At 43.5% G+C, this 15,085-nt stretch overlaps 1 protein-coding gene across 1 annotated transcript in view; it reads right to left on the bottom strand.

Moving 5' to 3' along the window:
* foxj1b (forkhead box J1b) overlaps positions 1-14,864 on the bottom strand; it is a 23,191-nt gene extending 8,327 nt beyond the window's left edge. Inside the window, exons 1-2 of the mRNA XM_020513309.2 lie at positions 14,601-14,864; positions 13,617-14,202 (exon numbers count right to left, since the gene is read on the bottom strand). Of these exons, the coding sequence (XP_020368898.1) occupies positions 13,617-14,135 (519 nt within the window). The 5' untranslated portion in view covers positions 14,136-14,202; positions 14,601-14,864. The remainder of the gene's footprint in view (positions 1-13,616; positions 14,203-14,600) is intronic.
* Between the last annotated feature and the right edge of the window lie 221 nt (positions 14,865-15,085).

Here is a 15,085-nt window from a genome sequence, read left to right on the forward strand (position 1 = left end):
AACAAGGTGTAGAGCTGAATGAACACAGCAGGCCAAGCAGCATCAGAGGAGCAGGAAAGCTGACGTTTCGGGCATAGATCCTTTTTCTGAAGAAGGGTCTAGGCCCGAAAAGTCAGCTTTCCTGCTCCTCTGATGCTGCTTGGCCTGCTGTGTTCATCCAGCTCTACACCTTGTTGTCTCAGATTCTCCAGCACCTGCAGTTCCTACTATCTCTGAATCAAAATAATGTCTCTGATTTAAACCCAATCTTCTTTGGTTCTAGCCCCCACTATCAACCCAATTTACTCTGCATCTCATTGGACAACCCTCCCATTCCAGAGACTAATTGCCTCCAACTGCAACGAGATCCTTTGGTAAACATGAAGACCAAACCGCACACACTACTCCAGATGTGATCTCAGTGAAGGTGTAATAGGGAAGACACTGGACTTACAATCAACCCAAAACTCCCAAGTAGGAATCTTTGGGAACAGGACAGACAATGCAGGTGAGGACAAAGTATTGTTCCAATCAAAGTGACATTGCTGATGTCAGAATATGAATCCACAACTACCAATTATCCGGATCTTTGCCTTAACTACAGTTTACTTCTAATTGTTTTACCATCAGAAAGTGACAAAATGAAGTCTTCAGGCAATTTTAACCTATATGACTGTAGGTGAGTTATCCCCATTATTGCATATTCTGGCAATATGTATCAATAGTTCAGCTCAGGAAAAGGCCATCATGTCTATAATGGTTCTGGGAAGGCTTTGCGTCACAGTGGTAATGTCCCTACCACTGAGCCAGGAGGCCTAAGCTCAAGTCCCATCTGTTCCAGAGGTGTGTAATAATATCTCTCAGCTGGGTGATCAGAAAATATCTGTGATGGTTCTGAGTCTGCATCAGAACTACCTGTTGAGCTGCTTTTCCTTCATATCCTACCAATACTCCTCTTCATGTCACCCTGATTTCCTTGGAGATGCACAGATTAGCTCAGGTTATATGTAGGAAGAATAAATTTGGGAACACCACTAGATTCTGGAATCTCTTTAAAAGGAGACCAGCAGAACTCCATGGGGAAATGTGCAAAATTGTCCTGTTTCTCCAGATTGAAAAAACTTTGACTGAGTCACAATGGGAGATCAGGAAAATCCTTCTTCGGGAATCTGACAAAAACACGATAAGGGCAATTGTATCCTCTTCCTTTCAGATGATGACTGGTCTGTGGGTGGCACATATACAGGCAACACTGTTTTACTCACATGCACTAACTTCAGAAGAGAACACCTCACATTGAATCACACAGTACAGGCAAATGTATTTCATGTGTAGAAGGTAAAGCTGCCAAAGACCCTAAGGCCTGCTGTCCCATGAGAGAGAGACAAAGACAGAGAGAGATAGTGTGTGTGTGAGTGCGTGAGAGATGACTAGTGTTGAGTTTAACCTGATGGTCATCACGCCTCAGGCAAGGGGAGAGATTGAGAAGGTGAGACCTTCATAGTAATCTCAGTTGGTACAAGAATTGAACTCATGCTGTTGGTATCACTCTGCACTGCAAATGAACCAACTGAACTACCAACCTTCTTATACTTAATATGCATCTTCACTTAACAAGCATCTGCCACCAGTTAGAAATTAAAGACCTATGTTTACCATTTGGCCAACAAATGCGTAAAAGGTTAAAGTACATGTGCATAAGCTATGCAAACAAAAAAATACACATTGGCATCACATACCTAACAATGGTTAGTGCTTACCTTTTACGCAGTTAGTCACGTTTGCATTCCCAATTAGCCGCATGTAGCTAAGGATTAATGTAATGAACAATATTTACAGCAAAGCACTGATTCAAGAATAGATCAAAGCTAAGTGAATGGCTGTTCAGCACACAAAGCATCAGAGTTACACCATAGCCCTGTTTTAACTCAGACAAGGGGAGACCAGCCATTGGGGTACATTACAGACTTGAAACTTTCTAACTTCTGGACCTCACTTTAATCGGTTAAGCTCAATCATGGAAGGAGGTCGAAGCCAGTGACCCACAAAAGTAGCCCCGATGCATCACGCAAATCTGGGGGGCTCCCAATATCACACAAGGTGTGGGACATTCAAATATCCTAGTTTCTTTTCGAGACTGAAAACTAATCTCTAAGTGTTCAAGCTAAATCAATTGTAACTTTATTTTTTTTCTTTCAGTCCTTTTCTGGGCCTGTTGTTCCTTTGCATACAGTGCTACTGACACTGCTGGAAAGCACAGGCTAAATGTGACCACTCACAGTTTAAATCAGGTCTAAAATGGCAACACCCATCACCAAAGGTATGAATTTTACCAAACTGCAGTGAGGTATAGCCAGTATAAACCAGTCGAAACGGCCATTGGGGAGGAGGTCTTCACAGATTTTAATTTCCTTCATTGTGGTTTAGTTCAATGTCAGTGAAGACACCAATCTGGGGGATTCCGAATTTAAACTATCGTCAGGTCTTCACGAAGATAGTGAAAGGTCTTCACCTCTGGTATATCATCTGCCTCCTGTTAAATACGGCCTGGTTTCTTCACTACAACCAAATGTTGATTAATTCCAGTCCGGGTAGTCCCACAACACATCACACTTTTAACGTGGGGAGTATTTTTGTTTGTTTATGTGAGCCTGTTTATCTTACAGTTCTAGCTCAAATTAAAAAACATGAGGTTGATGATGCTTTTCTGTCCCACTCAACACCTTACCCACCTCAGTAAGGTTCCCTTTCATTTGCTTCCACCCTGCACTGCAGTCTAGACTTTGCCTGATCCTTGCTCACAGCTTAGTCCTCAGACCTTGGGGGCAACTAGTCTCCCGAACCCTTTTCTGCACCAAGCTCCAGGGTCTGGAGCCTTAAGTGGCCACAGCACAATACAACAACAGTTGCATTTATATAGCCCTCAGTAACAGAGCAAACCGTCTCCAGTCATTTACAATGGAGTGGCATGGCGACTTAGTGGTTAGCACTGCTGCCTCACAGCCCCAGGGACTTGGATTTGATTCCAGCCTCAGGCAATTGTCTCGGTGGACTTTGCACATTCTCCCCGTGTCTGTGTGGGTTTCCTTCCACAGTCCAAACCTGTGCAGGATTAAGTGGATTGGCCATGCTAAACTGCCTGTAGTATCCAGGGATGTATAGGCTAGGTGGATTAGCCATGGGAAATGCAGAGTTACAGGGGTAGAGGCTGGAGCTGGGTGGATGCTGTTCAGAGGGTCAGTGTGGACTTGATGGGCCAAGTGGCCTGCTTTCACACTGTCAGGTTTCTGTGAAGAAGTCCAGTGTCAGTAAAACACATTTTTGACACCAAGACACAGGGTGAGGTATAAGCACAGATGACCAACCACACCTTTACCACAGTACATAATTACCTCTCATTTCACGTTAAGGCTCTGATCAGAGCAACAAGGAATTGGTTTCACCGTAGGCCAACAGATACATTTCACCCAATACAGCTGGATGGAAGTCTTATTCAGTGTCACGGATGGAGTTACAGCTCAATCTCAGAGGACGATGGTCCATCCAAAATGAAGCTGCTTAAAAATGAGATCTATGGAGGTGGGTTCCTGAAAATTCCGAGCCGACACATGTGGAGAGTTTATCATGTGGAGAATTCACCACAGAAGGACAGCTTCAGAGAGGATCTTGATCTAGGTTAGTGAAGAGTGCGTGGAGGATTTCAATCTAGGAAATCTCTTCAGGAGACTGCTTTCCGTCAGAGGACACTGTGTTGCTGGGTGCAGGGGATTGAGGACTCCCTGTACCTGTTTGAATCCGGTCAAAGCAATCAATCCAGGAGCCATCCCCCTTCCGGCTGGGCCCATCAGCAACAGGCAGGTGGAGGTGTCCAACCCTCACACAATCTGGAAGAAGCAGATTGTGTAGCTCAATAGACATCACCAGCAAACATCAGGAAGGGACCAGAGTGAAGGGATTAGTGGCTGCAGTGACATTGACCATCACTGGCAATGTGTGCTCACCTGGTCCACTGGCAACGTGTACGGGCCTAGCCCACTGGCAACGTGTACGGGCCTAGCCCACAGGCAACGTGTACGGGGCCTATTACTCTGGCAACGTGTACGGTTCTAGCCCACTGGCAGCGTGTACGGGGCCTATTACTCTGGCAATGTGTACGGGTCTAGTCCACTGGCAACGTGTACGGGGCCTAGTCCACTGGCAACGTGTACGGGGCCTAGTCCATTGGAAAGACATCTTCTTCCTGGTTGTTGTTTAGTCAGCAACCAGGAGACAGGAACCGCTGGGCATTGGTGCTTGGTCAGGTCCAGAAAACAGATCCTCCACGACAAACCTAGCGTTGGGGATATCTCTGCCTGTAGCTGGAGCCCTGAAGCAGCAGGAGGTTGAAGAGAAGGTGCTGCTGCTGCTGGTGTTGATCCAGGTCCTCTTCTTGCTCCTCATCAGAGCTCCAAGGCAGAGCTCCCAAAACTGCAGTGAGGGCTTGGAACTGGAAATGCAAGATCAAAAGGCAGAAAGATCCAAGACAACAGAAATGACCTCCCAACTCTTGGAAATTACCTCCAAAACAATGAAACAATACACACAGGACTGGTCCTATGTGCAAAATAAAGGTCGATCTTTTAATATATTAAGATGACAAACATTTATAATCCATGCGAATGTTCAATGGTAACAATATTCAACACATGGCCTACTCGCATAACCTGATCCTAACAATTGTATCGGGTTAGACCAGTCTTTGTCTGGAATCCTGTATGTGCAGCGTTTTACAATCAGCCTTGCAACAACACACTCAGTCAGTTTAACATAGTGTTTTCCTGTAGCCCTAACACCTCATTCCCACTGGAACACCATTTCAAATAGATTTGAGCACTTCAACACTTCAAATTAGCCTTCTAACAATTGTCACTGAGTGAACAAAATATCGCAGAAGTAATGATGTGATTTAATATTTATACAAATAGACCACAACCGAATACCAGATGGATAATAAGAAGACAAGGGAGATAAAATGACAGATGTACAGGCAGAAAGTGCAACACAGTCCGAGGGTAATTTTATAGATCACGTACCATCAAATATTTACAGGTAGCAATAAAATCTATATGTAAAAATATGTTATACATTTATAGTGCATATATGCACACACAAATGTAAAAGCAGTATGGGCAATTTTTTCTAAAGATCAAAGCTTCTTAATCATTTCAAAATAAAAGCGCAGACAGCGTGTAACAATCTGCCAAAGAACAAAAAAAAATTAATTTAAAAAAATGAACTGATGTCAGACATAGCATTTTACTCGTTGGAGATAATAAGGAGGGTTAAGATTTGACAGTAAAAGAGAAGTGCTCTCCTGTCCTTCAATCTATCCTTGGTTTGACCCAAATTCTGTTGTATTAATGCATGAACATATAACTATCCAGATCTGGGTCTCTACACCTGACAAATGTTATGTATCATTAAACATTCTGCTTTATTCTACACTCAGAAGAAGCATTACACTAAGCGGACCAGTTTCATCACATTAAACTCTAAGACAATAAAGAACTCAATAGGGAGAATATTAAATGTGAGGTAGGCACCTGGAGTGTTGTCTCATATTTATTCATACTGTGCAGGTAGAGGCCATTCAGCCCACTGGGTCTTCAATGACCCTCCAAGGTCCATCCCACCCAAAACCAGCCCTCCAACCCTATCCCCGTAATCCCACATTTCCCATGGCTAATCCACCTAACCTGCACATCTTTGGACTGTGGGAGGAAACTGGAGCGCCCGGGGGAAACCCACACAGACACGCAAACAACACGTAAACTCCACACAGACAGTCACCCGAGGGTAGAATCAAAGCCGGGTTCCCTGGCACCATGAGGCTAACCACTGAGGCAGCCTGGTGCCTCGTGCTGTTGCGGTAAGAGTTATTTAGAATGGGTGGCTTGAGTCTCCTACAGGAATCCATCGCATGTTTTATGCAGATCATCAGCCGTTTGTTTCATTGTTCAGTCATCACTACTGTAAAGGACAGCTGGAATTAGGTCACTATCATTGAAAGACAATGACCCCGGTAGTGGAATCCTTGTCCTCTGTTATTAGTAAGATTCATTACTGAACCACGTGTCATGTTACTATATCCTGTTACACAGCTCAATATAATCCCTCCGAATACAATTGGTTAATTGTCAGCTGTCTTATAAAAGACCTTTGGCCCAAACTCCTACCACCTGATATCAATTTTTAGTCCTTACTCAAAGAATAATTAAACTGTCGAAACTACAACAAGTAATGCACAGCACAAAAAAACAGAACTACTAATGAAACCATATCCAACAACAGATCCAACTAAACAGTAAGCTGCCAATCCATTCTCACTGCACAAGAATAGTTCTGGCATAGGGACAAATTATATACTCCTGTGGTCTCCACTATTGGTAAAGGGCTATGTTTGATATTCTTCAGCACTGGACTAAATAACTTGTAAATTGTGCTTCTTGCGCAATAAATTATTCTAAAAGTTTGTCAATTCCCTTCAAATCACTTGGTTTAGAAATATTGGCACCTGCATTAAAGCAGGTATCAGTGAATTAATTTTACAGATTGTTTTAAGAGTAGGTTTTGATAGATATTTGTTAAATACATGAAGAACCAGAGCATAATACAATAGAGAGCAAAAAGGTTACTCATGTGGGGAGTCAGAAGACAGTAGTTGTGGTTCTTCATGTATATTTTGTATTTGGCTTCGCAAAAAGCGGGTTGTGATGCAAACATTGGGGCTAGGGAGAAAATATCAACAAACAGAGTGAGAGAGGTCATGTTAAGGGGTTTAATCTTCAAAAGTGGGTGTTTCTCCAAGTCCCTGAAAAATGTGTCCCAGGTTGTTAGAAGAAGCGAGGGAGGGAATAGCAAAGACTCTGATCCTTCTTTCTCAGTTCTTTCTGCCTAGAGGCCTGGTGCTGGATGCAGTGAATTTTGTAAAACTGACCAATCAATTACAGGCCAGTCTGCCCTCAGCAGGAAAAATTCTGAGGGGTTGTAATATCAATATTTAGTAAAGCATTCATTTATTTACTGAATCACCAATTCTTAATCAATGGCTATCAACACGGATTTGTTAAGAGAAGGCTATGGCTAAGTAAATTGACCGAATTTCTTAAATAAGATTTGAAGATGATCAATGGAGGTTGTACATTTGAGATAATCTACAAGGGCTGTGACATGGCTGCTACACAGTAGGCTGGTCCGAAAGATAAAAAGTCCTCAGGTTTGGTGGGGGGGTGCAGTTTGGCTGCTCAGTGGAATAAGTTAAGTGTAATTGTCAGCACTTCGGGTTGTTTCCAGTGGCGTCCTGCAGGATTCAATACAGAGTTCCATCTGCACATCTCAATAACTTAGACTAAACAAAAGGTTTGCAGGCGATATGAAAATTGTCCACGTGGGCGATGCAAGCTGCAGACTGCAGGAAGATACGGACCGGTCAGGAATGTGACAAAATCAATTCGGAGAAGTGAGAGATCATGCATTTGGATAAGGATGGTAGTTTCCTTCCCTAAAGGACATTAGTGAACCAGACGGGTTTTTACAACAATGGACACATGGTCATCATTACGCCAGCTTTTCATTCCACATTTTTAATGAATTCAAAGCTCACCACCTGCCATGGTGGTACTTGAACTCCTGTTGCCAGAACAATTAGCCTAGGATTCCAGATTACCAGCCCAGTGGTATTATTGCTATGCCTACACCTCCACTTGAATGGAGATCATAACGTTAGCTTAGTTCCTTTCCAAAGGAGTTAAAAAGCCAGGAGTTGCAATGCTGACAGCCAGCCAATCATTTATACCTTCCCCTGTCTTCATCTACAGTCAGGATTGGACAGTGACAGCTGATCAACTCTCCTGATCCTACAGAGTTTTACACATAAATAATGGGCACTTGTGTATAGTGCTAAAAGGTAATCAAACTCAAAAGGAACCATACCCCCTCCATAGTATCCCTACTGTGTGGAAGCAGGCTATTCAGCCCATTGAGTCCACATCAACCCTCCAAACAGCATCCCACTACCCTATCCCTATAACCGTGCATTCTCCTATGGTTAATCCATCTAACCTGCACATCTTTGGACTGTGGGAGGAAACCAGAGCCGCCCAGAGGAAACCCACACAGACACAGGGAGAATGTGCAAACTCCACACAGACAATCACCCGAGGGTGGAATTGAACTCAGGTCCCTAGTGCTGTGAGGCAGCAGTGCTAACCACTGAGCCATGAAACAAGAGACAGCAGGGGAGGGGGGATACTGTTGTTGGGCCTGGGGTTGGGGGTATATCCTTGGGAAAAACAAACAAAAAGAAGTAATTGGAATTAAGCAAAATCACTTGAAACGACCTAAAAGGCACTAAATGGTCAGTGCTGGCGGAGTGTCTTTAATATAAACCAGTCATTTGTACAGTTTCACGTCTTTGAATAACTTTCTCCATTAAAAGATAATAACTCCTGCTGAGGTTCGTGCTCATAGCTCTTTTCATCCTTCGCTCCACCAAAATATAAATGGTGTCCTGTCAAATGCAGTGATGCTGGAGAAACACTGTTCTGGAACTGTTTAATGTGTTGTTCAGATCTACCAATACTCAACCATCAAGTAGGTTACAGTACAGTAAGTTTAAACGCAAAATCACAACTAGAATAAGTCCAGCTCTAGATACATATGCATGACAGTGATGATGCTGCTTACCCATGCTGTTTCAGACTGTTAAATTACCGTCCAGCAGGATGGCTGCCAAGCTTTCGAATTCAGATTGCACAAACAGAAATGATCAGAAATATTAAAACAGCAAGCAGAGCTTCAGATTATTGAAAGATTACTCTAGAAATATTTAACAAATGTTATGGGGGAAGCAGAACTGAATCCTGTTATCTTCTGAATGCTATAAAATTTCCAGATGCTTACTTTCCTTATGCAGACAATGAGGCACAATGTTTGAGCACTGACGCATGAACTACTGCTAGACGTGAATCAAATTCAATAAAAGTTCTGTCAAAACACAAGAGATCAAACAAGAAACTCCAACATGATTTCTTAGCAACTATCCCTTAGTAATAGGAGCCTCTCAATCAAGGATAGGTGCAATTACTGCCTGTAAAATAAAATCTGGATCAAATCCAGCAGGCCAAGCAGCATCAGAGGAGCAGGAAGGCTGACATTTCGGGCCTAGACCCTTCTTCAGAAATTTCATTTCAGTGTGTGTTTCATTTCTGAAGAAGGGTCTAGGCCCGAAACGTCAGCCTTCCTGCTCTTCTGATGCTGCTTGGCCTGCTGTGTTCATCCAGCTCTACACCTTGTTATCTCAGGTTCTCCAGCATCTGCAGTTCCTACTATCTCTGGATCAAATCTGCTTAAATTGCAATATTTCCCTTGCTTAGCAAGAATCAAGGCAAATACTTCATTCGGTTTTTAATTAATTTGATCTAAAAGTTACATTGCAATGTTCGATTTTCAATTCATTCTCAGCAGTTGTACAACTGAGAGTTCCTGATTTGGACAACCATTGAAAACCAAGTGGTCCTTTATAAAATGCCATCTTTCTATATCGTCCATTAAAGAATGAAGCTTCTTCACACTCTTCATCCAAATGTCAATGAGATTTGATTGTTAACGTCAATCCTGATAAACAAGGAAGGTACAACATTTAGAATTGGGAGTACAGGGAAATGGATATCTTTCAGGAAAGAAAGGTCTCTTGTTGTTTCCTAACCTGAGGCCTCTAGCCTTTGATTGGGGAACAATTATAGGAGAAAGTACCTATACTCAAGGACCAAGTAGGTTGCTACAATACGAAAGGTATACTCTCCTCAATATCACTTCACATATCGCAAGCTCTATTACTACTGTGTAACTGGAAGGGTGGAAAACAATATAATTAAGATGTAAGTAATGAATCATAAGGAGGTTGTACTTGCAAGTATGACTAATTTCATTGCTATCTACATTTGTTGTTAGCTGCCTGAAGCTGAGCTGATTTTGGTAATATAGATCTTATATATAATTTTTATTCTATGCAAATTAATTATGATGTTGTGCACAGTGCAGAGAGAATGCCACAATCAATACCCTAGGTTTGTCTTCCTGTTATAACTTGTTTTGACAACTCACAAGCAAATTAAAAACATCAGCAATTTAATATGGAAGAGAATTCATTTTAACTTTTCTGTCAAAATGGACAAAGCAAAAGCTAATGAACATTGACACTTCTTGTGTGAACTACAGAACCCTTACAGTGTGAGAACAGGTCATTCAGTCCACACTGATTCTCCAAAGAGTACCCTACCCTATCTATCTAACTCTGCATATCCCATGGCCAATCCACCTAACCTGCACATCTTTCAATGGTGGGAGGAACCAGAGCACCCTGAGGAAACACACACAGACACGGGGAGAATATGCAAACTCCATGCAGAGAGTCATCCAAGGCTAGAATTGAACCCAGGTCCCTGGTGCTGTGAGGCAGCAGTGCTAACCACTGTGTCACTGTATAAGTAACCTGTTATGGCAACTTTTATGCTAAGCCAAGAGAAAAGGTGAAAAACAGAGGAACAGGAGAATCAGGAATTCTGCAGAATTAATAAGAATACATACCAGCCCAGTTGCTCTACGCCAGAGTTTATACTCTATCCAAGCCTCCTCCTACCTTACCTCCCTTAACCCTATCGTCATAACCTTCTATTCTCTAATTTAATGGAGTTCTTCGATGAGAGAATGGGTGGTTGGTTGGTGAGGATAAAGCAGGTGATGTAGCGTTTGCAGTCATTCAAACAGAAAGGGCAAATACAGCAAGGTACAAACCTGGCTAATCAGCAACCAGAGCTGTGAATGGTCATCTTCAGACTGGACAGATGTGTGCAGTGGTATTCTCTAAGGGTCAATTTAGGAACCGCTTTTTGAGGCATGTTCATGATCTGAGTGAACTTGGATATTCAGAGCTTCGTTTTAAAGTTTGCAAATGACTGGAAACTTGAAGGTGTGGTAAACAATGGAGTGTACAGTATCAGACATCAGCCTGGTGAAATGTGCAGAGGGGGTGGCAAATGAAATATAGCAGAACAAAGTGTGAAGTGACGCATTTTCTTGAAGATTTTGGAGAGACAATGGAAACCAAATGATATAATTTTAAAGGGAACGCAAGACAGAGTGATTTGGGGATGTACATAGATAAATATTTGAAGGTAGCCGGTCATGTTGAAAACACATGCTGGATATGATAGAGATATAGAGAACAAAAGCAGGAAGATTATACTAAATCTTCATAAGATACTGGCTAGGCTTCACTAGGGCACTGGGGCCAATTCTGCAAAGTCAAAGTCTTGGAGATAGTGACTTTCTAGAGTGGCACCAGGAATGTAGGACTTCAGTTATCTGTTAGCAGTTGGCAACAGGACTAGGGGGCACAGGATTAATGTTTTGGGTAAAATACACTAAGGGTTGTGAGAAATAACTTCCTGCTTGCCAGGGAGGTGGATGCAGAGACAATGAACGATTTCAATGGTAAATTGAATGGGTACTTGTGGGAAATCAACTCAAAGTTGACTGGGTAACTCAACAGAGAGTTGGCATTGACTTGATGGGCCCTCTGCTAGAGTGACTCCATTACTCAGTCACATAGAGAGTCAAAAATCAACAGCAATCGTTCTCCTCAGAGCTGAGGAGGTGAAAGGGAGGTTTAATTGAGGGGTTCAAAGTCACAAAGGGTCCTAACAGAGTGAATGTGGAGAAATTATTCCCTGTTGCATAACGATCAGGAACCAAAGGATACAAATCAAAACTAACTGTATAAGAGAAGAGAGAGGACAACCTGGGGAAGAAAAACAGAAAGAGTTCTGATCTGGAATGCACTGCCTGAAAGCCTGATGGAAGCAAATTGAATAATAACCAGCAAGAAGGAACTGGGTTAAACCTGGAAAAAAGAAAATATTGTATAACTATGATGAAAAAAGGTCTGAAATCTAGTCTGACTGGATAGATGTAACCAGGGATTGGCACAGCTCTGCTGTGCTGAATGGTCTCCATCTGCACTGTATTATTCACTGCTGCTATTTCATTTTCCCTGTGTGTTTAGCTTGGTTTTCCCTCAGAATGCATCCAAGCTCCTTACGTCAACTATTCATCATGGTAGTGACTCGCATATTCCAACCAGTCTCGGGATAAAGAGCTTTCTGTTGAATTCTTCATTGAGTTTATTGCTGACTGTCTAAAGTACTCTATCAATCTGGGGAGTAAGAATCTTACAGGACTCTGGATAACTGGTTTCCTAATCAGTTCTGTTTAAGGAAGACGACTGCGCCTTCTCTGGTACTGGTCAGATCCCAAAAGATAAATTTTCACACTCCCATCACCAAAGTAGGAATGAAGGGTGATACAGTCCCTGTCTTGCTGACCAATTGGTTAAGTCAGCATTTGACAAATAGGAAGACACCACGCTGAAATCTTGCTCCCCCTACTGCCTTTTCTTGGAGAAAGGTTGCCAACTATCCTAATTTCACATTCTATCATTAGTCAAAAAAAGTGCAAAAACAATTCCAAACACAAAAACACACATGGAGTAACATATCGATGTGTCACATTTGGTGGCTTGCCTGCAAGAAAGCAAATATCTTGCCTTCAATTCTTTGCTGTATGAAGCAATGCGTCACAGTCTTTTTTTTCTAAACCGAATCCCGCTGACTGTACTGAACAAGCTAATGTATACTGGGCTAGGGAGCTAAGACGTACCCAAGTAAGAATCTTGCTCCATAAACTGGCAGACTGGCTTGCATAGCACAGTCTGTGCAGTATTCCCAGGCCAGCAAGTTTAAAGAATACAGCCGAGCTGTTTTCTGTGCAGTGAGAGGATAGCATCAGCAGCAGCAGGGCTGCAGAGACGCGGTTTGGCTCTCTCCTGGCTTTGGGAGGACCTCAGCTAACCTTAAGGAGAGGCTGAAACCCCAGACTGAAACTCAGACTGCACTTCCCACTGATTCCACCATTCCTCCGCCCCACCGTAATTCAGCTTAAAAAGATACAGATAGAGGAGATGGCATTTTAAAGATAATACTGATGATATGCCAATTACTGCTCAAACATGCAGGGGTGCAGAAAAGATTTACCAGGATGTTACTGAGACTGGAGGGTTTGAGTTATAAGGAGAGGCTGGGACATTTTTCACTGGAGTGTCGGAGGTTGAGAGGTGACCTTATCGATGTTTACAAAATCATGAGGGGCATAGATAAGGTGAGTAGTCAAGGACCTTCCCCTAGGGTAGGGGAGCCCCAAATTAGGGGGCATAGGTTTAAGGTGAGAGGGGAAAGATTTAAAAGGCACCTGAGGAGTAACCTTTTCACGCAGAGGGTGGTGCGCATATGGAACGAGTTGCCAGAGGAAGCAGTGGAGGCTCCTACAATAACACATTTGAAAGATATTTGGACAGGTACATGAGTAGGAAAGGTTAATAGGGATATGGGCTAAATGGGACTATTTAGTTGGAAAAACTGGTCAGATTGGATGAGTTGGGCCAAAGGTTCTGTTTCCTGCGTCTCTAAGTACAAGTCAATAAGAACAAGAATCCAACAGTGGAGAGTCTGAAGTTGCAAGAGTGTGTTCGCTTGACCACCTACCTGCCAGCTGGGGTCAGCGTGCTTATAGTAGCAGAAGTTGTCGGTGATCCAGTTATAAATGGCAGACAGGGTGATTTTACTCTTCTTGCTGGCTTGCATGGCCATGCAGATAAGCGTGGCGTAGGAGTAGGGCGGTTTGACATGGGGGTTTGTCTTGTAGTCAACATCCTCCGCTGGGCTCTGGGAAGGAGGCTGAGCCTGGATCAAGGTCTTGGTGCCAGCCACCGCCGAGGTGGTCTTGCCCAGGCCAGCTGGCACACCACTGGCAGCGGTATCACCAGCTGGAGGTGAAGCAGGGGAGTCTGAGCCAGGCGTGTGCTGCTGCTTGCAGTGATGCTGGGCACCAGGAGGCTTCTCCAGGTTGGCACTGAGGATCGAGAAATCCTGCAGCCACTGGAGGCTGGTCAGACTATCATCCAGGTTCACAGCACCGTTCACATTGTCTTGATCCTCCGGATGCAGCATCATCCAGTTCTCCTTGAATTTCGTGGCGATTTCTGGGGAAGTCAGAACAGGCATTCTCTCTCGCTCAAACAGCAACGCTTCCCCTCGCTTGCAGCGCGGAATCGAAAGTTTCTTGGCAAGACTGAGGGGGTTAAATAAAAACGCAGGATTATAAACAGCTGAATGCAAAAGTGCTGCATTTTTCACGGTGCAGTGCAAAATAAAGTCAGATTCTTTCTTTAAAAAGAAAAGAACTTGCTCAATTTTGCAATGACAGAGACCCAGGCAACACAACGCAGTTTCTCCTTGTTACAAATAGACTGAAACTGACAAAATGCAGCAGGAAGGAAGGGGGTTAAAATGAGAATCATTAACCTCGCATTGCTTTTGACATCCTCAATCATGACCTCTCCCCTCAAAGAGCTCTCCAAATATTCCGAATACCTCTCTAAAACCTGCTGCATTGTTTTTTTTCGAAGGCTGCAAATATAATGTACTTTTGTCTCTCTATGGAACCTGTTGCGTTTCAGATTCTCTCACCTGACACTCCGAAGAAATCCTGGCGGATACAGTAACTCCCTCACTGAAAGACAAGGCTCCGTTCTATAGTGTTTTCAGACACACTCCGGTAGCCTGGGGTAGGTGGGGGGGTGAAAGCTGGAATCGAACTGGGGTCTGGGTGCAGGCTGGCAATGCGTGCTACTCCTCAGCGCTGGCTTCACATCTAACCCCGTGTGCAGGATAGGCTAGGCTGATCCCTTCATTCCCACCCAGCGCCCCCCCACCCTTCCTCCTCTCGGCTACTCGGTCGCCTTTAAACAGATCCCAAGCAGCTGATTGGGCACCCGTCTCCAGGTCTCACCTTTCACTGCTCTCCCAATGAGGAAAGGCAGAGAGAGCTGCAACTCAGATAGAGAGAGAGGGGGAGAGAGTCTCCAAATTACACACACACAGAAACACAGTCCCTCTCCCTCAGAAACACACACAGCTCCTGTCCCTCTCTCCCTCAGAAACACACACACAGC

This window comes from Rhincodon typus, chromosome 21, assembly GCF_021869965.1.
Source record: "Rhincodon typus isolate 14 chromosome 21, sRhiTyp1.1, whole genome shotgun sequence".
NCBI classification, from domain to species: domain Eukaryota; kingdom Metazoa; phylum Chordata; class Chondrichthyes; order Orectolobiformes; family Rhincodontidae; genus Rhincodon; species Rhincodon typus.